This window comes from Hypomesus nipponensis, chromosome 23, assembly GCF_054491055.1.
Source record: "Hypomesus nipponensis isolate SF chromosome 23, ASM5449105v1, whole genome shotgun sequence".
NCBI lineage: Eukaryota > Metazoa > Chordata > Actinopteri > Osmeriformes > Osmeridae > Hypomesus > Hypomesus nipponensis.
This window is the reverse complement of record NC_140383.1, coordinates 7,358,571-7,380,563: the sequence shown is the minus strand read 5'-3', so window position 1 is coordinate 7,380,563 and position 21,993 is coordinate 7,358,571. Positions and strand designations below refer to the sequence as shown.

At 49.7% G+C, this 21,993-nt stretch overlaps 1 protein-coding gene across 4 annotated transcripts; it reads right to left on the bottom strand.

Moving 5' to 3' along the window:
* Positions 1-503: 503 nt before the first annotated feature.
* On the bottom strand, positions 504-21,952 carry epb41l5 (erythrocyte membrane protein band 4.1 like 5). Of its 4 annotated transcripts, none has more exons than XM_084688989.1 (26): positions 21,786-21,952; positions 20,959-21,161; positions 17,711-17,815; positions 16,856-16,898; positions 16,663-16,741; positions 16,519-16,563; positions 15,950-16,002; positions 15,033-15,153; positions 14,361-14,448; positions 14,147-14,235; positions 13,932-14,019; positions 11,653-11,822; positions 11,430-11,536; positions 11,202-11,220; positions 10,675-10,732; positions 10,419-10,534; positions 6,281-6,435; positions 5,934-6,028; positions 5,406-5,534; positions 5,233-5,297; positions 4,462-4,578; positions 3,541-3,622; positions 3,340-3,417; positions 3,171-3,233; positions 2,747-2,880; positions 504-2,488 (listed from the first exon to the last, which is right to left on the bottom strand). In XM_084688989.1, the coding sequence occupies exons 2-26, from the start codon at positions 21,136-21,138 to the stop codon at positions 2,419-2,421; spliced, it is 2,349 nt and encodes a 782-aa protein (XP_084545115.1). In that variant the 5' UTR covers positions 21,139-21,161; positions 21,786-21,952; the 3' UTR covers positions 504-2,418. The 4 variants fall into 4 exon arrangements, with proteins under 4 accessions (XP_084545115.1, XP_084545116.1, XP_084545114.1 ...); XM_084688990.1 differs by having other exon boundaries at positions 5,934-6,025; XM_084688988.1 differs by having other exon boundaries at positions 5,934-6,031; positions 21,786-21,951.
* Positions 21,953-21,993: the final 41 nt, after the last annotated feature.

The following is a 21,993-nucleotide window of genomic DNA, read 5'->3' as shown; positions in this document are numbered from 1 at the left end:
CAGCACCCCAAGGAGTCGTTGGGGAACTATAATAATGGTCAGTGTAAGATTTGCGATGTCAAGATATTACTGCTGAATCTCAATAACAAAATGACAAGGTCACAAAGGGCAGAAGTTTGGCTTGGTTCGAACATACAGTAGGTGGGTAATCACATAAACAAGTACTCCAATAATGCCATCTAGTGTTGCTGTTACTAGTCACTCTCGAAGGGCCAGTGGCAAAAATCTGCTATCAATTTTTCATTTTCTCAAGAGCTGAAGGGGACACCACAATGACTGCTGTAACACAGCCTACATTGTAATATGTTAAATGTATATTATTCATATGATTTACATTTCCTTTTGTTTACAGTGATTTGTTGGGGGGGACAAATCCTAGGATGGGGGGGGGGGGGGGGGGGAATTCGTGTCCCCCCGGGGTGTCCAGGGAGAAGGGCATATATGGCTTACTACAAAAACAATTGCTTAAAATCAAAATGTTACAAAAACCAAAACAAATTGAATTAAACTTGTTCTTTTAAAATACCTTTTTTTTTTATTTGGAGAATTTACTACGTTGTACAAAATTGCTACTGGTTTACTACACATCCTTCAAAAGTATTGATCAGTACATACATGATACAAATCAGTGTTCTGACAACTACAGCGGTGCTGCCATCTACAGTACTTTTAAATACACAGGATGAATAAGGGTGCTCTTACAAAAAAGAGGAATAAATTAAACCTTTGAGAGCTAACGCAAAATTGCACTTACTTGTGTTACGTACGTACTTGCATGTGTTATGGTTAGACTAGGAAAACCTCATTTTAGATTTAGGTTGTTTGCAACAGTATCACTCACATTGGTCAGTCACTACCTATACATTTGTAATGCAGATACACAGTATACTTTGAGATAATGACAAACAATGTTCTTGCCAGGCAATTCAGTTTATATAATCCATTCAGTGAGTAAAAAAAGAAAGAATACTGGAACTGTGTGGGTTATTTAAAGTATACAAAGATCTAAAGACTTGAATAATTGCAGAGATATGACCAAAAAGCATGTGAAACTCAAATTCTCTCCATCTTAAGCAGTTAATCAGCAGTATTTATTTTCAGAACACATTTCCATTGAGAACATTTAGCATTCTGTTCTCTTCACATCTGCCATAACTGCGTCTTCCCTGCCCAGTCATTTCTAGAAGAGGCAGCAAGAATTAAACTAATTTAATGATATCTAAACCATACCTCAAAATGAGATGGTAAAATGTGAATCACAGAACTGTGACGAGTTCTGAATGTGACAGATATAAGTGAGTTAGTGTGAGACAACAAAGGAAGTGCCTGTCAATTTACATGACTAAAGGCAAAACAGGGTTGTGACCTTTCGGCTCTCATTGATTCTTGAACCTGGCTGACAGTGTGAAGACAACATATCAAGTGGGCTGCTCGCGGGGAGCCCCCTGGGTACGTAGCGCGACGAAGCGCCACAAAGAAAAACAGCTCAGGCCGACAAACAAACGTCAAGTAGTGGTTTTTCCTTGGATAGTGTAGCATTGTAGATTTCAGCATTGTCTATCAGATTGATCACACATTCGTCTAGATAAGGCAGGGAGAAACCAGTTTGTTTTCATACGTGAATACACTATACGTACATGTTCGACTATGACATGTTCATAGGGTCAACTCGTGCTTCCATGCTACATTTTGCCCTCATCATCCTCATAATCTGAGCCATAAATCTTCTTCAGAATACAGCATAGGGTCAGATGATAATCTAAAATGGAATGCTGGTGTTTGATACTTGGTGATGCTGGTGCTCGACTCAGTAAAAGCAAAATAAAAAAAAGAATATTGGATTTAAAATAACAGGACAAAATAAAAACAGACTAACATGTCAGAAGACAGTAGTAATAATCAATCCGACACAAGTCCAGTTCCAGCACTCCAGAGTTAATCCAGTGGTTTGCTGCATTACAGAGACAGAGCTCTTTGATCCAGTGGGTTCAGACAGGCCGGCTGACAGGCCAGACTTGGCCCCCCGTCTGTGAGAGTGGACAGGTACCTGTCTAGTTAGCGGAGAGGAGGGGGGGGAGTGTACAGCCATGAGCCAGGAGGTCTCAGTGTCTGCATGGACCAGGCAGGGTCCTCGTCCAGGCAGGGTCCCACACGGTCTCCCCCTCCTCTTCATGAGAGGTGTGCGTCACCGTGTTTCAAACAACGCTTGCAAAAAGTACCAGTGACGCTTAATCAAGGAGGTAAAAACAACAAATAACTAAAATGACCCCCCCCCCCCAAAAAAAAAAAAAAGTGACGAAAAACCTATTATCCAGTATAGGAATGTAGTAAGTGGAGGATGTCCAATCTGACAGCTGGTCAGGGAGCTCCAGAGAAGGCTGGAGGACCGGAGGGGCTTGAGGCTCCACAGGCCCCTTCTCAGAGCTCAGTGGTCAGCAGACCCTTGGGCTTGTGTCCCTCCTCCGTAGACGGCTGCTGGCCCACAACGCTGCAGGAGGGGGGGACACACACACGATCAGATCCCAAACACGCTCACATGTTACCGTTTCCTAACCAGTCGGAGCCCTTGGAACACAACTTAAGAATTGTTTTCAACCGAGTTCAGTCTGTCAAGCTCTATATCAGCATCTACGGAAAGAGAGTGGCTTCTGGGTTCAGGGATCAAGCACTTGAAAGCAGGAGCTTCAGAATGAGGCAGAGATAGAGGGGGGAGGGGGGGGACGACAGGAGCGAGCTGAGGGTTTACCTGGTGGCGATCACATTGTGTGTCAGAGAGAGTTGAGGGGGGCCGGCCAGCACCCCTCCATCGGGCTGCAGAGGAGCCGTGACCTTGGCGGGGGGGTCAAGGTCGAGGAGGCCGTTAGTAAAGACACCGGCGGGCTGCGTTAAGAGTAGGGGACAAGGAGGGTGCGGTCAGTCTCTACTAGCCTGCTGCCTAGTGATCGGAGGCGGAGGGGCTACACTGGAGGGTTCTGCAGGGGGGGAAACCCTGGGGCCTCATACATGACACTATGAGATCCAGAAGGAGAGAGAGAGAGACCCCACAACTTGGCATCCATTGTTTTATTTGCTAGAAAACAGCGGTGAAGCGCAGGCTACCGGAGACACGGGGTGTTCCCCGGAACTCTAAGAGGATGAACACACAGACAGACGGCACAGGGAACACTCACTGCTGCCGTGGGAACGATCCAGCGAGGTGTCGTGATCACAGGCTTGGGCTGGACCGGGGGGAGCTGCAACACAAAACGCCGCAGCAGCTTTAACACTGAGACGCCCTTCGCCACGGCCCACATTCCCCTGCTTGTACAGGCAGAGCCGGGAGCTGCTCTCGAGACTTACTACTGGGGTGAGGTCTGTGAAGTCTATCAGGTTTTCAGTCAGAGGGACGCTGGCCTGATCCTGGTCCTCTGCTTTAGCCTGCACAGCCAGAATCCAGGTTACAAATCCAGAAATGGAGAGTGGGAATGCAAATGTAAGCCTGAGCAGTGATGCCACTATCGCAGTGCAAGCAGTAAAGGGACATAGGACCGAATCGATTACCTTGGCAACTAGGCCATCGTTAGTGGTCTCAGAAGGAATTATGGGTAGGGACGGCATCAGATCCTCCGCCAGCATTTCTTCACTGAGGATTGAAACATCACATTGAATGCATGTAACACATACATACATACATACACATATACATATACGTATATACACACACACACACACACAATAATACAGTTTAAGGAATGGTGTGAGCTGCATAGGCTTTCGTTTCATGACGTCAGTGGAGTCCTAAACAAATATTCTTGAGCCTATGGCTTCTTGATCCCGCTGACGACCAAGGTAAGCTGCAGAGTCACAAGAGAGAACCTGGACGCACAGAACATGTATCTAGGCAGATCTAGAGACAGCATGTGACAGCTCAAAACATTTCCAGTTATCCACCAGGTGGCAGCAGAGAGCTATGTGAAAACAATGTCTGTCTTTACGGTAAAAAAACCTGTGCCATGCATTACCTCCCCACATGAATACAGTTGAACCCTAAAGAGGAGCTTATACAATAGGACCATGGCCTGCTCCTGCTCCCTAGTATGGAGGCCGGCTCACGGAGCGAGGAAGAGACAGGTGGCCCCTTTAATCTGGGCTTCCCCACGTTTCTACCTCTCTCCCTCCCTCCTTCCTTCCCTCCCTCCCTTCCTCTCTCATGCCTCCTCTCCTCTTGTTCAACTGAGCTGGCACTGTTCAATTGCAACCTGATTTCCGAGGGCCAAAGCTACAGTTTGCGTTTACTGTTCTGTATCTTTCTGTCCCAAGTGTGTGGGTGAGGGGAGATTAGGGCGAAGGCATCCCGGGCCGTCCCGTTAGTCCACAACCTCCTTCTCAGACACACTCCTCCCAGGAGTCACCATAATCCACAGACACACACGCAAGCACGGACACACACACACACACACACACACACACAGCCCCCATTACCTAGGCCCAGCAGAGATGAGAGTAGGTTTGAGGAGGTCCCATGACTCCTGGCGTTCAGCTCGCCCGCCCAGAGAGAGAGAGGAGTTGCTGCCCATGCGTCCGCTGCGCACCTTCAGCCTGGAGACAGGGGAGCAGCAGGAGGCATGTGGGCAGGCCCGCAGGAGGAACACAGCCCAGCAAACGGCACCGCAAACGGCTCCACTTTCTGACTCGGGGACTTGAGGGTGCCGCTGAGGAGCTAAGCTGGAGCCCGACTCGAACCACATTCCTGCCCCTCTATGATAACCAACCAGACTTGAAATGGCTTTTATGAGGAACTTTGGTTGGATCCCTAACCTTCACACAGAGGAAGGGCAATTAGTAGTAACACTTGAATATTCCCTCTTAGCTAAGCCAAGTAGAACATACAGTAGAACTAATTGGGTTTTTCCCTGAATCTCACAAGCCTATGATTCAGTGGGTAATGTCATATAAGAATTATTCAAAGCCCCTTGATGAATATTCAAGTGGATAATCAACTTGGGAAGGAGGGTTGTGATAGGCCGGGAGTGCTGAATGCAGGATGACTAAGAGCCTTGGAGAGAGAAAAAAGACCCGCCAACCTTGCTGGTTATCGTAAGGACGTGTGTTCATTTGTCAGGAGCCTAACATTATGACTCTTCAACCGTACACTTACCAGCACTTTTCATGGGGTTCCCTGGTGGATGTGTGTTTTCAACTGCATCCTTCATGGAATCAGACTGTGTGTGTGTGTGTGTGACGTCTGCTCACCTGGCAGCAGCCTCCTGCATGTTGCAGTTCTTGTCTCCCATCACGGCGTGCTCCTCCACGGCGCCCTGTGCAGGGAGAGGGAACATGCGCCGGGTCAGCGGCAGACACGGGGACGTGGGGCTCAGCACCGGGAGGACCGTGCAACCCCCCCCCGGCCGGCGGCCGTGCTGTACCTTGAGAGCGGCCTCCGCCTGGGCCTTGAGGATGTTGCTTTTCAGGTCCTCCGGGGGGCGCAGTGGAGCAAGCTGCGGGCTGCTGCCCACGCTGTTCAGACACTTCTCGGTCAGCTTCACCACATCCTCCTGGACGCACGTGCAGATGGAGAAACAAACAGGGGGGGGACAGTTAGGGGCGGCATCGTCCATCACCCGCAGAGGAAACGCGGTCCCTTCCCAGTGGCCTCTCCCCCTGCCCTCCCTGTAGTAGGATCAACAGGATGGCCTGGCAGAGATGGTGGGATAAGCAGCAGGCTGGAGTCTCTCCTCTCTGGGACTCCCACGGAGGGGGGAGCCTCGCGCACGGAATGTTCTTCGGAGAAGCCAAGCCTCTACTACTCCCCTCACACACTTGACAGCATCTCATACCTCACTAGAACCAAGTCGTTCCATCCCTGCCCGCACACAGTCTCACTTCCTCCAGCCCCAGTCCTCCCTCTCCCCCATCGCCCCCCTGACCCCGCCCAGACGTCAGCTGGTTCTGACCTGGTTGTTCATGTTCATGTTGATGTTGATGTTGGTCCTGGTGGGTCCTGGGCCCTGCCCCGACTCCAGCTCCAGCTGCTTCAGACGGGCCGCTGCTTCTGCGGGGAACACAGTCAACCATCATTCACCCGGACCTCCGCTGTCACGGCAACCAGCACCCAAACGCCTTGGGACACATGGACACGCGAACCCAGGGGAAGCTCACTGGGAACGTTGAACGATGGCATCATTTGATTTGTATCACATTTTGTTACGAAACACTTTGTAGTTAGGCGTTTCCCTAAAAGGCTAAAGGCCAAGTGTGTGTGTGTGTGTGTTGACAGAAGCAGCCACTTCAGAAACATCACCAGTGAGAGAGAGGCTGTCATCTGCGGCCACACTGGAGGCGGAGTGAGCTGCACTGGGACCCGCCTCCTCTGGCAGGCCTGATGTCGCTATGGGAACAGGTGTCCGGATGACATCATCGATGCAGGTCTCCAACAGATCGGCCACAAGGGGCACGCTGGATTCAGAAAGGAGAGAGAAGGGAAGACGAAGGGGGAGGGAGATAAGTGGGGGAGATACTGAGACCAGAGCGAAGAAGTGAAGTGAGCATCAGACAATAGGCTGATTCAAACGATGGGGGACCGGAACTTACCAGAATGTCCACATCATCGATGAGACAGGCTAACGCATGTAAGCCTGCTGTGTTAGAATGACATTGGTGGCTTTTATCTTTGATCTGAAACCAATTTTCAACAATCTCTCTGGCTAGCTGTCTCTCTGTCTGGCAGGATGTCTCTCCGCCTGACTGACTTGTCTCCCTGTCTCTCTCCCTGACTGACTTGTCTCCCTGTCTGACTGTCTCTCTCCCTGACTGTCTGTCTCTCTCTCTGTCTCTCTGTCTGTCTGTCTGTCTGTCTGTCTCTGTGCCTGACACAGCAGGGTCACACAGCAGCAGCAGCCTGAAGTCATGGTGAAAGATGAGATGAGTTAACACATGCTGCCTGCGGGCAGACAGATCTGACACTCCCATCACAAAGAACATAAGCCACGTCCAATAAGCCCTGGTCTAGTCCACACACCCTGAGGTCGGAGGGCAGGGAGAGACAACAATGGAGATTACCCACCCATCCACCCAAACACACACATACACTACTCATTAACGCACGCAGAGTACACGCCCTTTACACTCGCAGTACACCCTTCCACAATCCCTCCCCCACCCCCCAGCCCTCCCCCACCAAGACACACACATGCACACCCTCCTCCTCTGAACTTTGGGAGGGAAAGGGTGAAGGGGAGGAGGAGGGAGTCACATTCCGTACGTGACTGCAGTGAGATTAGACCAGGGTCTGAAAGAGGCTCCAACACAACTGGTTTCAGTTTTCACAGGAAATGCCCCAGAGGTGAAGAAGATGCTTGTGGAGGTAATAAATACTCCCTAGGGGACCCCTGTGTGAAGTATGGAACTCACACACACACACACACACACACACACACACACCATGCCTACTGTAGAAATGCGCACATGCTGCGTGAAAAAGCATAATGCTGGAGTTAGGGTTTTTCTTTATTGCTTTCCTTTAGTTGGGTCTGAACATAATAATGTAAACAGGAGGCTAATAAAAGCAGTAACATTAGTAGAGCTGTGCTGTAGTGTCAATCAAGAAATAACATAGATAAAACATTGCAATTCAATTATTAAAGTAAGCTCTTCTGATCTCCGTCGATACTGGTCAGCCTGGATATAATGTGCATATCCACACCAAAAAATCAATCAAAATAGATACTTACTAAAAATAATCACAAAAAACGTGGTTCAATCCAATCATTAAATAAAGTACATTCAAAATGACAGATGGGATTTGAAATAATAATAATAATAATTGGAGACATTAACAGTCGTGAGCTTAGAGGTGATGTGAGTGGATAACTAACAGCCAGTCCAGGGATTAAGAGGGGCCTTCCTCCACTAATATATCTGAGGAGCGGGACTGCAGGATTCCATCCTCCTCCTGGCTCCAGTCAACAGGCTGCTTATTGTCCTGGCGCCCCAAACACAGATACCATCTCTGGGCAGTTTCACTGAGGAGGAGGAAGGGGGGGTGGAGGGGCTCTGGGCAGTTTCACTATGGGTGAAGCATCGTGGAGGGGTGGGGCAGAGGGGTGCTGCCGTGGTGGGGAGGCAGCAGCAGGGTTTGTCTCTCACCCCGTGTAAAAGTGTCCAGCCTGGGTGAGGTGGGAGATAGAGTAGGGGGGGGCGTGGTCCTGCCGAGTCCAGTGAAAGTAACAGTGGGAGGGCTGGGGGGGGGGGGGGGCAATAGTGTGGTGCTGGGAAAAAAGAGACCTGAGGACGAAGTGTGGATGAGAGGGAGAGGGGATGGGTGGAGAGGGAGAGAGAGAGTGGGGTGGGGCGTTAACAGATAGGAGGAATGCAGAGCCACGGAGGGAGCAAAAGTGGAGCAGATAACGACGCTAGAGACAGACTGTGAAAAGGGATAGAAACAGAAAGAGAAAACCAAAAAAGAAAGCCATGGAAGAAGTGAAATAAAAAGTAGTAAAAAGGAGGGGGGGGGGGGGGAAGAGGGCAAGAGGCGTGCAGAATCAAGGAGAGCAGGAAAAGGGCTGTTGGGTACCACCTACACTCGTGTCCTGTCTGTGTGTATGCATACGGACACGTCTCTCCTTTGCATCAGCATAGTTGAATTTCAGATCTAGTACTGCGTTTCTATCATGGCTGGTAAGATCCGGGTCCAGGATGACGCAACAGGGGGCTGACTACCAGGGCCCTATGAACACGAACAAATCCGGCTTCACCCACAGCTCATCCATCATGCTAGCTGGGCCACATTCCTCTCCTCCCTGTGCAACAGGCCCTAGTCTCCACGGCTCGGGGGGAGCGTCAAAGCTCCGCTGGTGCTCATCTGGTCGGCAGCTAGATCTTCTCATCAGTGGAGGTCTTAGCCGGCTAAAGCTTTGCCATCAGAAGGAGTCTTAGCGGCGTGGGCTAGGTCGTAAAAGAACGCTTTTCCTCGGCTAAGAAGGGGATCTGAATCTCTGGAGCCTACCCTGGTGGTGTCTTTAGCTTTAAAACCTCAGATTTTATAGCTGACATATTACATCTGTTTTGGAGATACTGCTGTGGTAAGACTTAGCTTATCTGAGGCAGCTCTGAGGGCTGCGGAGTTCTGCAACTAGTGGGTCAGTCAGAAGAAGTCTTTTCTGTCCATGTTCTGTATGAGAAGGGAGAATGTCCCTCTTGGTAGAGGAGTGAGCTGATTGGTGTTGAGGGGAGTGAGCTGATTGGTGTTGAGGGGAGTGAGCTGATTGGTGTTGAGGGGAGTGAGCTGATTGGTGTTGAGGGGAGTGAGATGTTTGGAGTTGAGGGGAGGCGAGTAGAGAATGTAGATCAATGCAAGAGGTCACAGGGGATTGGGAGAAGGCCAAAAGATCACCACAGTATCTACGAAAGCCGAGATGCTCTGGAATCAACGCATCACTCAAATCATGTCACCACTTCCTACGCTGATTGGGTAAGGCAGTCGAAGGAGAAGCAATGCACAAAGAGCCACCGGAGAAGGAGATTCCCCCACAGGCATGAGAGCCAGCACCTCCCCCAGAATCAGGCCCATCCAATGGGCTTGGTTGATTGGTTTAAGCGCAAACTATGCGAGGCGAGTGGCGAAGGGTACATACCTTGCCTCCAGACAAGGTCAGTTTGGTTTCAGTACATCATCATACTAGAACAAAAGGAAGAGTTTCAAAACGGCAGGTGAGTTCTATAAAAGAAAACATGGAAACCCTTCTAATTAGACAGTAAGGGCAGACACACGCACACAAACATCCAAACAGCTCCGAGGCAACCACTGTTTATTTTTAATATGTGAAGAAGTCAAAGGGAGACCCCCTTCAAGGCGAAGTAATCCTAAAGGGATAGAGGGATGAGAGAGCGAGCGAGCGAGCGAGCGAGAGAGAGAGAGAGAGAGAGAGAGAGAGAGAGAGAGAGAGAGAGAGAGAGAGAGAGAGAGATTGTTGTTGCCAACCCAGCAGAGGCCTGGCTGAATGTACCAGCAGCAGCACCAACAGTGACCAAGCAGACGCTGACAACACCCGGACCCATCACATGTTTGCTATTCCAAGGGGCATGCACACACACACACACACATACACACTTAATACCCACCACCAGACAACCACCTTCCTAGGCTTTTCCCAGTTAAGCCAAACACAACTACATGCATACACTGCCACCCCCCCCACTACCCCCCCCCCCCCCCACCACCAAGACCATCCCACGCCATCCAGGCAACTGGAAATCGTTTTCTCCCTGGCCCAGAAAGACAGGACAGAGTCCCTCGCCCTGGCCAGGCCTGGTACAGTACAGCACACCCCAGCACAGTAGCCGGTCCCACGTCCAGCCCCCGCTGGGCCAGTGACAGGCTGACAGCAGGAAGGGCCAGATTAGGCAGCTTAACACTCTTATGGCATTAGGGAGCGGCTCACCTCCTCTTCTCTGATTGGCTGCCGCCAGGGCTCCTGGGGAGGGTTTCGATTTCCACGGGGCCGCAGGCGGAGGGGGGGGCCGTGGCCGACCAGGCGCCTCGGGTGAAAGGTGGGGGCTGGGAACCAGATGACACTCGTGGATATAGACACCTTATCCTCATAAACACCTTCTCCTCAAGTGAACATTGGAGTAAACCTGAGCACACTTTAATAAAGTACACCTGGATGTGCATAGGACCCCATACAGCCTTCCTACCTTAGTGTCTTTACCGGCACTGACTCCATTGTTGTGAGTATTCGTAGAGGAGAAAGATCTGGAAGGTGAGGGAGAGAGAAAGAGAGGAGGGTGGTCAATCTCGTTGCAATGCGTGTGTGTGTGTGTGTGTGTGTTCCACATTCAAGAGAAAGGGAGGGTAAGGTAGGTCACCCGAGTCCAGTACAGTCTGAACTGGGAGTGTCAAAGTGTGAAGATAACCAGATTCATCCTCTCCTAGCCCAGCCCAGCACACATACTAAACCAGCCAGAAGAGAGCCTGACAGTGACACGCGCGCTCGGAAATCTGTGTGCAAACAAATCCAATTGTGTGTGTGTGTGTGTGTGTGTGTATTTGTTGTGTGCCGGTGAGTCATGTTTATCTGTCTCCCATGAGTCAGGTCTTACACTCTCCTCCAGCGACAGAGGAGAGATTCAAACACAGCTTGAGGAAGAGATTATTCCACCAGTGGGCTTTTCTAGTGCTATCCAACGGAACACTGTGCTCTGAAAAACACCTCAGTACTCACTCTGGGGGTTTGGTGTGGCCTGTGAGAGAAAACAGAACATGGAAATCATCAGTGGGCTTGTCTCGTGAGTGCCATCACAGAGTACGACACAGATTCAGAACTAATATATAACATGTAAAACATGTGGACTGACGCAAAATGGATATTGATCGGATCCACTATGCTTCCCTGTGTGTGTGTGTGTGTGTGTGTGTGTGTGTGTATGTGTGTGCGTACGTATCCACTCACCTCTATTCTGCATGGTTCTTCTGGAGTACCGGCGACTGGGTCTCCTCTCGAAGGAGGCCGACCGTCGGGCCTTGCTAGCCTTGGTGGTCTGGTACTCCGTCTTCCCACTAGAGCAGAGAGGACAGTCAGTGAGCCAGCCAGCCAGCCAACGAGCCAGTCAGTCAGTCAAACGTCCCCATGTATACCCAGCATGCGTCGGCCCGAGAGGGGATGGGGACATTACCTGTAGCGGAAGCGGGAGCCCATGCGGATGAACCCGGAGCGCGCCGAGCCCTTCTGGACGGGGCCGCGAAGCCGGAAGAAGGCGTGGTGCTCCACGGCACACTTCCACAGGTGCTTGCAGGCCTTGGGATGGTCCATGCGGAACACAAACGTGTGCTCCTGTTCCTTCCCCTACGGGGAGGAGCGGGGCCGAGAGACAGGGAGACAAAGGAGGAGAGAGACCGAGAGGAGGAGAGGCACATGAGAGAGACAGCGAGGAAGAGATAGGGAGAGAGAGGGAGATTGAGAGAAGAGACAGAGAAAAGGACAAATAAGTGTCAGATTGATTCTAGTAAGTATCCACTGCTGCAACATGGAACCAGAAAGAAGAAAAATGCAGTGAATGGAGTCAGGCCTTCGAAGTGGGGGCAGACAGTACATGATTTCTGTGGAATGGGCTTGTTTACTTTCATACATTTCCCATTTTCCAGGAGTCCTTGGAGGCTGTGGGCGAACACACAGAGCCACACGCGCGCACACACACACACACAGATGGTGGGCGCCCTGCAGTTCCCAGTCTCTCATTAACCTCATGTTCCAGAAGAGTCTGGATAAGGCCAGCGAGTGAACCACCTTGTGTTGAACTGCCCTGTAGTGTCCAGGAATGTTCTGCTAAAAGGCAGCTCTCTACAGATCCCTGTCTCTTGACCTGCTGCAGACCACTCGCACCAGGCTGGCTCCCTCAAGACTGACACACACACACACACACACACACATTTATAACTGGCTTCTCCTTTCTAACCACAAGGGATTAGAACGCTACTGAAATACTCTGCAACATTAAACCAGGCATCCAGTCACCAGCATCTACACACACAGACACACACACACACAGACACACACACACAGACACACAGCCTAATGTATTGAGGTGTGAGTGTGTCAGAGTCAGTGCCAGGGCCTTGTTAGCCAGGGCTCTATTTGCACATTAGCAGCTGGACAGCTTTATGGGGTGCTGAGAACCGTGGATGCCTCGCATGCCGGGGGGAGGGAGAGACTAAAGCTGCTCCTGGAACTCTGACTGGAGCAGTCAGCCAGCCAGCCAGCCAGTCAGTCAGCATCACATCACACCCACACAGCCTTCACCTGAAAAGGCAGCCCAGTCCCTCCTGGACAGACACACAAACACGGATGAGAGACCTACACGTACACACACACACTCTCTCTCTGTCTTTAACTCTCTCCCTCTCCTGCTGCTAATGAGCTTACACACTGTACTGGAGAAGGCAGATGAGAGCAGTTGACTTGCAGGTGGAACTAAAGACATTCCAGAGAGGCCCCGCTACCTACCTCATACACACGCGCACACACGCGCACACACACACACACAGTTATAAAACCAGCTTAGTGGAGCCTGCAGCGATGCTTTGCAATAAGGCCGTTTCATTTTCATTTCAATACAAAGCCTTGGTATTACCAGTGCAACAGTGAAAGTATGCGAGGTTGACTGGCAATGTGCAGACGCTATCTCGCTGTAGAAGGACAAAACAAGTCGAGACTGAGAACAAACTCTTTGTCCCTGTGTCTGCCATCAGAATAGAAACATGGGGACAGAAGCACGGTGTGCGGAGGTGACATCACGACAGCATGACACAAGCCGACATGATGTCACATGTTGTTCATGACGAGAGACTGGGGAAACCGCAGAGAATCTGAACAGGTGATCAGAAATCCACCAGAGGCCCCCTGTCACAACAGTGGATGCAGAGAGAAACCGTATGCTGCAGACAGACATGCAAGAGTGATCCACATGGAAACTGGGGTCAAAGCTCCTGCAGGATCTGAGCGTAGACAAATGAGATCCAGGCTCCCGGGCCACATGATCGCTCCTCCCTCTACAGCAGTGCTCTCCAACCCTGCTCCTCGGGGCCCACTGTCCTGTGGGTTACACGTTTCCCTCTTCCGACATACCCCTTTCAAATGAATGAATGGATGGGTCATTCTCAGGCTTCTGCAAAGCTCGATGACAACCCATTCATTTGAATCAGGGGTGTTGGAGCAGGGAAACATTGAAAACAATGCAAGGCGGTGGGCCCTGAGGACCAGGGTTGAAGAACATGGATCTAAAGGGATTGGGACTGGCCCACTCATACACAGGGCCCTACATACTGGGGTTAGGGGGAGCTGGATGTGGGATTCAATGCACACTGGAGAAAGAAGGACAGAGATTCAGGACAGAGTGCTAGTTGGTTACTCCCTGTGAAAGTGTGCGCGTGTGTGCATCGGGAATTGATTAATTACCTCTTCTGCTTCTTGTACCTGTTCATCATCCTCTACCACCACCAAGGTCAGCTTGCTTTTCTTAAAGTCCAGACGAGTGATCTTAGGCCTGGGAAGCACACACACAAATACATAATGCATGTACCCTCAATGAGCAAGTTCTGTGGTACCATAACAGCCTTGGTGTTAGTATGTCAGCTGAAAGGAGGTTTGGAGTGCGGCTGTTGAGGTCTCACCAGAAGAAGAGTCCGATCTTGGTCTCTCCCTCAAACACCAGCACTCCAGTGGGGGTTAGGCCTAGGCTGTACTCATTACCATCTCGTGCCTGGTGAATGGGGTAGGACACACGCACACACACACACTCAGCTGACACTTACCTTCACCACTGACAGAAATGAAACAGCAGTGGAGAATACACCATTAGCCTGTGTGTGTGTGTGTGTTGCTCACCTTAACCATGTGCATGTCCACTCCATACATCTCCAGCCACTTTGCTTTGTTCAGGTAGTTGATCTCTGCCTGCGCCGGCATCTGACCTCTGTTATGAACAGAGAGCAAGTGACAGGGACAGACAGAGGTTATCTCTCGTGACGCGGGGATACTATATCCTCCACAGGCGGGGACAGGACTGATTCCTCAGCAAATCTTAACCCCCCCCCCCCCCACGCAGCACAGACCCAAACCAGCTAGGAGGAGGAATGACTGATGGTGAACTGTCAACCCGGAGGAAGTTATTACAGCATGTAGCCACAGCATGTGTTCTGAGTTTAGAGGAGAGCAGATTTATCACTCTGTGTGTCTGTGTTTTAGAGTCAAGTTCAGGGTAACCTCTCTGGACAGCACTTGGATATACTGTATTAGTCCTTTTTTATGACTCGGAGGAATGTCGTAAACTGAGGGCTGCCCTTCTGGACTCCTGGCGCGCTGGCTAGCTACTGTCCTGCCTGTCATCATCATCATGACGTCCTACGGTGTTGAGCCGTGGAGACTTCACATTAGTTCAGATCTGATAGTGATACAGATTGACATTGTCCATGTCCACTGGCTAGGCCGTCTCATATTCTGGCCGTTTTACTGGCTGATGGAGAGCTCGTCTTGGGGGGGGGTTTCCACCATGTGTACCTGCATTCCTTCCAGGAGTTGAAGATGGCCAGCTCCATGGATTCCGTCTGCTCTGGCGAGAAGCGGAACTCCGACACCAGGTCGAGAGCGTGCTCTGAGGGGTCGCAGTCTCCCAGCTCAGCTGAAACACAGGGCAGGAATACTACACATTAACCCCCAGGGCTCATCACCAAATCTTTCCATTCAACCTGCAGATAACCCTGTCTGGCTGCAGGCGAGATAACGAGAGCTGTATGTCATCAGATAGAGGGGGAGAGAGAGAGAGAGGGAGAGGGGGAGATGGAGTGAGAAAGAGAGAGATTAGGAATGCCGTTCGACCATGAACGGAAAAGAGGTTACAGGGGTCAGGTGGGTGGGGTGGGGTCAGACGATGGGAGAGGTGACATAGCAGATAAGGATGTCCCCTCCTGGTCGAATAATTACAATTCCATCTGGGGATTAGTCACACCTCCATTTTGGATTTGGAGAGATGTTCGAGCGAGAGAATTACATGAAGAAAAGTAAACTGACGAGAGAAAGTGAAGGGGAACTAGGCAGGAATGGCAGGATTAGGGGCCTTTGTAGAGGCCAGGGCTATAATGAGTTGGCATTTACCCTACAGAGGAGCTGGGAGAGCTAGAGAGATGGAGAGAGAGAGGAAGGGAGAGAGAGAGAGTGAAAAGGGGGAGAAGGAGAGAGGGGAGGGAGTAGAGACAGTGAGGTGAGCCAGCTCCATTCAATACAACCCTGGAGTGTCCATTCACAGTCTCACACTGGAACAAACCATGTCCATGACTAAGGGAGATTATGGTGCGAGTAAAAAGGCCAAGAAATAAATGAAATAAACGGAGAAAGTGTATACCCACAATCAAAACGTGTTAACTGACGTGTAAAGCAAAGAATACACAAAGCCTTTTAAACGGTACATGATTACATACCTTGCAGTGAAAATCCAGCCAATTCCACCGCTGTATCAAAGGGACACTCTAACCTGAGTTAGACAGGAAAGGAGCGACAGTTATCCGTGTTGCTCTAACCAATTACTGTTCACGTTAGCGACTAGCGTAACGTGCTTACAATATACCTTTTTACCAACGACAGCATATTGTACAAGCCATCTGGTAGTCCTTGTAAATACAAGCTCATCACCACATTGCAGGTTGGATTGAATCCCCCAGCCTAGGCATCCCATCCACTCTCTGTGTTATTGGATTGCTGTGCAATACAACACTAATCCCACTGCAGTGAAATTTGATACTAATAATGCACAATCTACTTACAACACATGTGAACAGCATCATTCCTACATCCATAAGTAATCCTGTAAGCTCCTTACTACCATTCACATCTGTGATGAGAACATAATAGATGGATGGATATAAAGAATATGCGGTATAGAGGAGGTCGCTATGCGTTCGACCTACAGACCTATTAGGTACAACATGGCGGGGACAGCAAACACTGTGCGCACACAGGAAGGAAGACATGGGGAGCACTGGCTACTTACTTGCCACTGAGAATGTCTTGCTTTAGTTGTAATACAAAGAGGTATCTGAAACGAGAGAGGAGTGGGAAGTGGTTCAAACACTAGTCCAGCACAGCACCAGACCCTGCTGTTCCCCCGGCCAGATGAGATCCCATCCCAACTCACCTGGTCAGCTCTTCATGCAGGTTGTTGGGTTCTGACGAGTAGAACTTGACCCTCATGTGAAGGCAGTAGGGGGGTCCGACTGTGGAACAGCGGAACACAAGCGACACACAGAATGAGGGTGGAGTGGTTGGTTACCAGGTCTGCACGTTATGGGATGTGTGCGTATTGTCATGGGAACCATGAGGGTACTTACTCTTCACTTGTTTTTTGATGCTTTTTGTTACGTCAAGCCAATGCTGCAAAGAGACGCATAAACATGCATTTATCTTATGTTAACACATTACAAATACCTTTTATTTCAGTAAGGGTCATTATGAAACGCAACTGGACAAATATAAAAGACACAGTCCAAAGTACCTACACAGGCCTTGAATAAACAGTACGCGGTATTTTCTATTGAGGGTTTTCAGCTGTAACTCTTGTCTGAAAGTACAGAGTATGTCAAGCGTGAACAATAAAGAGGGACAGGCAGGGGAGGAGGAGGAGAGGAGGGCTGGGTGTGTGGTTGAGTGTGTGTGTGGTTGTGTGTGTGTGTGTGTGTGTGTGTGTTTACTTGGAAGGAACGGAAGGTCTCTGCCACTCTCCTCTCTCCCCCACATTCCTCTTTGCACCCCTCCCTCCCTCCCTCCCTCCCTCCCTCCCTCCCTCCCTCCCTCCCTCCCTCCCTCCCTCCCTCCCTCCCTCCCTCCCTCCCTCCCTCCCTCCCTCCCTCCCTCCCTCCCTCCCTCCCTCCCTCCCTCCCTCCCTCCCTCCCTCCCTCCCTCCCTCCCTCCCTACCATATCAGCTCGTCCTAGCTGGGATTTGGAACAACGTTTGTCCGGAAAGAACTGGACTTGGAACATCCAGTCCGACCATGACTACCCACAAGCCCTGTGGCCAAACGCCACGGTCGGAAAATCATCACTTGTTCATCACAGTCTTCTGGAGCTCACAGTGTGTCGTCAAGTGAATGGTTAACTAGACAGCAAGCCCACCTGACTCCCAGAGAGTGTGACGGCAGGGAAACCGAGTCAGTCGGTCACTAAAGAAGCTTTTGTCTCTTCTTACCGGTACTTGCGCTGAGTCCATGAAGCGCAGGCCAAAGTAGTCCTTCTCCACAATGTCCAGGTGGTACATAATCTGGTCAAACAGCTCCTCACCTTTCGCTTTTTTCTGATGAGGACAAACATTATTTGATTAAAAGAGGCCGCACTGCAGAAAAGATCTTAAAGACATAGGCATCTGTCGAGAATACCGTTTATTCATTAGACGTATATCATTTGGGCTGGTTAACATTTTGCCATGTTCTTTCCCAAGCAGGATGTGGAAATTTTACATGATGACACATTGCACCTGTGAGTGAATCATAGACTACGACAGGTTTGACTGGCTTTAAAACAGGCATATTGCCATTTAAGTTCCCAGTCAGAGCTCCAGTCCTTCTGGGAACATGAGACTGATCCAGGCCTGACCCAGTGTTTCTGCTGTCTGACAGCCAGTACCAGTCTCTGCTCTGCTCTGCTCCCAGCCTAGAACAGTAGGCTGGAGACACACACACACACACACACACACGCACATTTTAACCAACTTCCAAAACAGCGCGAGGCACCGCTACAGGGTCGCCATGGTAACTTGGGAAAAGTGCCCCGGCACAGCGGCGTTGACGGGAAAGGCCACATGACCCGGCCTACAGAACTGTGCTGAGCTGTATAGCTGTCTTAGGATAATGACCGGTCCACACAGGCCACAGCCTATCAAAACACCCCCTCCCCAGTCAGGCACAGCAATAACAAATGCTGTGGTTGGTCGGTAGGAGGTCCCTCCCCTCTGGAGTCTTTTTGTGTTCAAGGTGACACAGTAAGAGATCAAAGCGACAAGAGAAAATGCCCTGTGCAATAGACCTGGAGAGTGAGCATGTTTCAAGCCATCTGACTCCTGGGGGACTAAGAAAGTAACTAGCAGCTAAGTTACTGAATCCAATTTGGCAACCTTTTTTTATTTTTTATTTCTTTTAATACGTTTGTTTGACTGGGCGTGAACTTCCAAGAATGCTCAGAAGGATTTTGTACCACTATTGACATTCTGAAGAAACCCGTTTTTCCCTCAACCACTGTACAAAAGCCCCATGACCCTCATAAATGAACACATCAATTAGCAATGTGGACACATCACATGCTAGCACTTTCCACCCGGTAAAAGCTACACAACTGATGATGTGGTGAGGATTGAATTAGGAGAGGGGGCTCCTCAGACTGGAAGAATTGACAATAAAGTTGAAAAGAGTTCTCTTAGGTCTTGGGATGGGAGAGTACATTTCCCAATCAGTGAGGAGAGGTAGGTAAGCAGTTGGAGCTTTTGACCCTACCAGACACATTGCAGACCCTAACTTAGGCCAAGTGCTAGGCCCAGGACGCCCCCCCCCCCCCCCCCCCCCCAGTGTTCGCCCTCACCCGCACACTCAGGCAGGCCCCATGCTAGTTGGCATAGCTGACAAAGAGCCCCCACGGCCTGGGAGAGGGGGACACAAAGGGGCCATTGTGCGCTCCGGTGCACCCTGGGCCTCGCTGGCCTGCCTGCAGCATTGTTCACCAGAGGTTTCCAGCCTGCCGGCCCAACAGCCCCGGCCTGCCTTCTGAGGCACTGCTACATTCCTCAGACCCACTTCTCCACGCATGCAAGTCAGTCTCAACGAGGAGGAGGGGGGGTCCAAGTACACCTCCCTAATGTAAATCTCAGCCTATAAAGTTGAGTGGAGGGAGAGAGGGAGGGAGGGAGAAAAAGAGGAGAGGAAGGAGACAGATGCGTGTATGGCAGTATTGTTCCACAATAGAGGTAAGTTATAGGGCTGTGTACTCAGCCTGTGGAGAGATGTCTGCTGCTTTTGAGAGGTAACCCAAGGAAACCCCATTGGAGTAGACATACCAAACCCAGCATTTATTAACCATCCAGCCATGGGTCATAAAACACGCCCAGACACTAGACGTCTTGAGCACTCAAGGGTTGTTTTTCTTAACACCCAAACTTTGTTGAGGCCCTCGTTTCTCTCGACCAGATTTTGGGGAGGACCTTGCTTCAACAGTGACAGGTTAAACAACCAAAGCAAGCCAGCTCTGCTCTCTTACACTCATAAAAGCCACCATGGGAAAACAAGGGTCATATTGAGGTAAGCCTGCATCAATTAAGCCATCATACAGAATAACTAGAGCCTTTAGAATCACCTCTAAAGCAAGCCTGACACTTCTGAGTTAACTACTAAGAATCCATTACATTAATCAACCGTACTATGTGAACAACTTGCCCACAATAATTAAAGGATACTTCAGTCAGGTCACAGATAGAGATTACAACTACCACAAGTGCTAGATTCATCCAGCATACGAGCCTAAAACAAACTTCCCAAATAGGCTGTTCTATAACAGCCCCCTGAGGTTGTTTAATTCTCAAACAAAACATAACGCCTGAGTAGAAAAGCCATGCACTAGCTGAACTGGTCGCGCTGATGGGGATGCTAGGAATATGGGAAAATGAGATTACCAGACAAGCAGGAATTTTACCCATCTGACAGCTGGAATGTATGGTAAATTATAAACCAGCAGAATCAATGAGGGCATTATGAGGTGAATGTAACAGTATTCCTTTGTCGGCATTTCCAGATTTCTGCAAAGACATATTCTGTCTCTTGTGGCAGTGCTGCCTGCAAGCCTTCAAAGTCATCCTCCATAGCTCCAACAGACCAACTAGTGATGCTCTGGTGACTGTCAGAAGACAGAACCACATAGGTAGGCCTACTACTAACTAGCAGGATATGGTGAACAGCTCTCTGGCTTTACTATGACCAAAACAAAAATGGCATCAACATGGAAGTGTAAAGCGTAAGACATTCTCTAATCTATGATTCTTGGCTCCTCTCTGTTGACTTGGCTTCAGATGATACAACATGTGACAAATGCGTTCCAGAAGAAGGGATCATGGTATTACAGGTGATCAGGAGCACAAACACACACACACACACACACTAACACGCGTTCAGTATGTCAAATGACTCATAGCCCTGTAAGCTGAGACAGGAGTTGCCAGTTTCAAAATAGTCCTGCTCCTTTTGAATGCTCTATTAATCATAGAGACCTGTACCACTGATAGGACCTGTTGTTCATCCCAGAATATAAATCCTAGATCTACCACTTGCTCCCTGCACTGTTGAAGATCTGAGTGGATCACACATACGTATTGCAGTTCTCATTCTACATGATCTATTTGAAACAAATATCTAAGAGTTTAGTCTCTAAGTCGGTCTTTTTTTGCTTTGTCTGACTCACCGGTAAGTCCACACTGACATCCGTTCCGTCCAGTAGCGACACTCGGCAGGTGATGATGGACTTGGCGTCGCCTGCGGCAGGGATGTGTGTGGTGGCTCGCTGTGCCTCTCGAAGGCGAGATTTCTCCGCGTGCTTACGGATGGACCGCCGGCCCAGAGTCCGGCGGAGGAAACTCAGCATGGTGCGAGACTAGCGGGTAACCACTGGGGAGGACAGGGTTACAAGCCTACGTTATTGTCAGACAAATCACCAGTAAAATCTATTGAATTACATTCAGATATCCTTATTTTAGAAACGTTACTGTGCAGAGATCTGTTAAGATGTTGAGCTACCTAAAACTTACCCTTGGTATTATTAGTTAGCTAACATATGGACTGAAATATCTATTAACATGGCACAAGCTAGATACCCAAGTAACCTTCAGAAAGCAGCCACAAATGTTCAATAATTAGCGGCCACACTTGCCTAACGTTGTTACAAACAACGACGTAGGTAGTTGTTAGCTTAAGCTAGCTAGGCTAGCTTTTCGCTAGTCGCTGGTTAGCTAACTAGAAAGCTAGCAAGCTACGAAACAATCCAAGTTAGCCAGTTATGTACGCTTAAAATGTAACCAATAAACTAACCGCTAACATTGAACAGCAAAATATAGCCGTAACAAACTTGTGCAGCGGATAGAGTTCCAAACAGCAACAGGTTCTCCTGCTAAGTGAGTCAGGTCGAGCCTTGTGATGATGCTGTGGGAGCAGATGAAAGCTCCGACATACACTTGTTGTGTCTCCGAACAACGACAAACACTTGTAGCTAGCTAGATCTTAAACAATACTTACAAAGCACTTGCCGTTGTCTAAAAGGAGAGTGGGTCCACTTGCATTGTCCACGGTCACGAAATAGCCTAATAAATCCACATGGTTAAAAAGTTTACTTCTTTCTACCCTCGACCAGGATAATTTCCTCTCCCTCACTCCAATACTAAGAAAAGTGGGAGGCAGGAGAGCGAAGCAGATTCTCCCCCCCCCCCCCCCCCCCCCCCCAGGA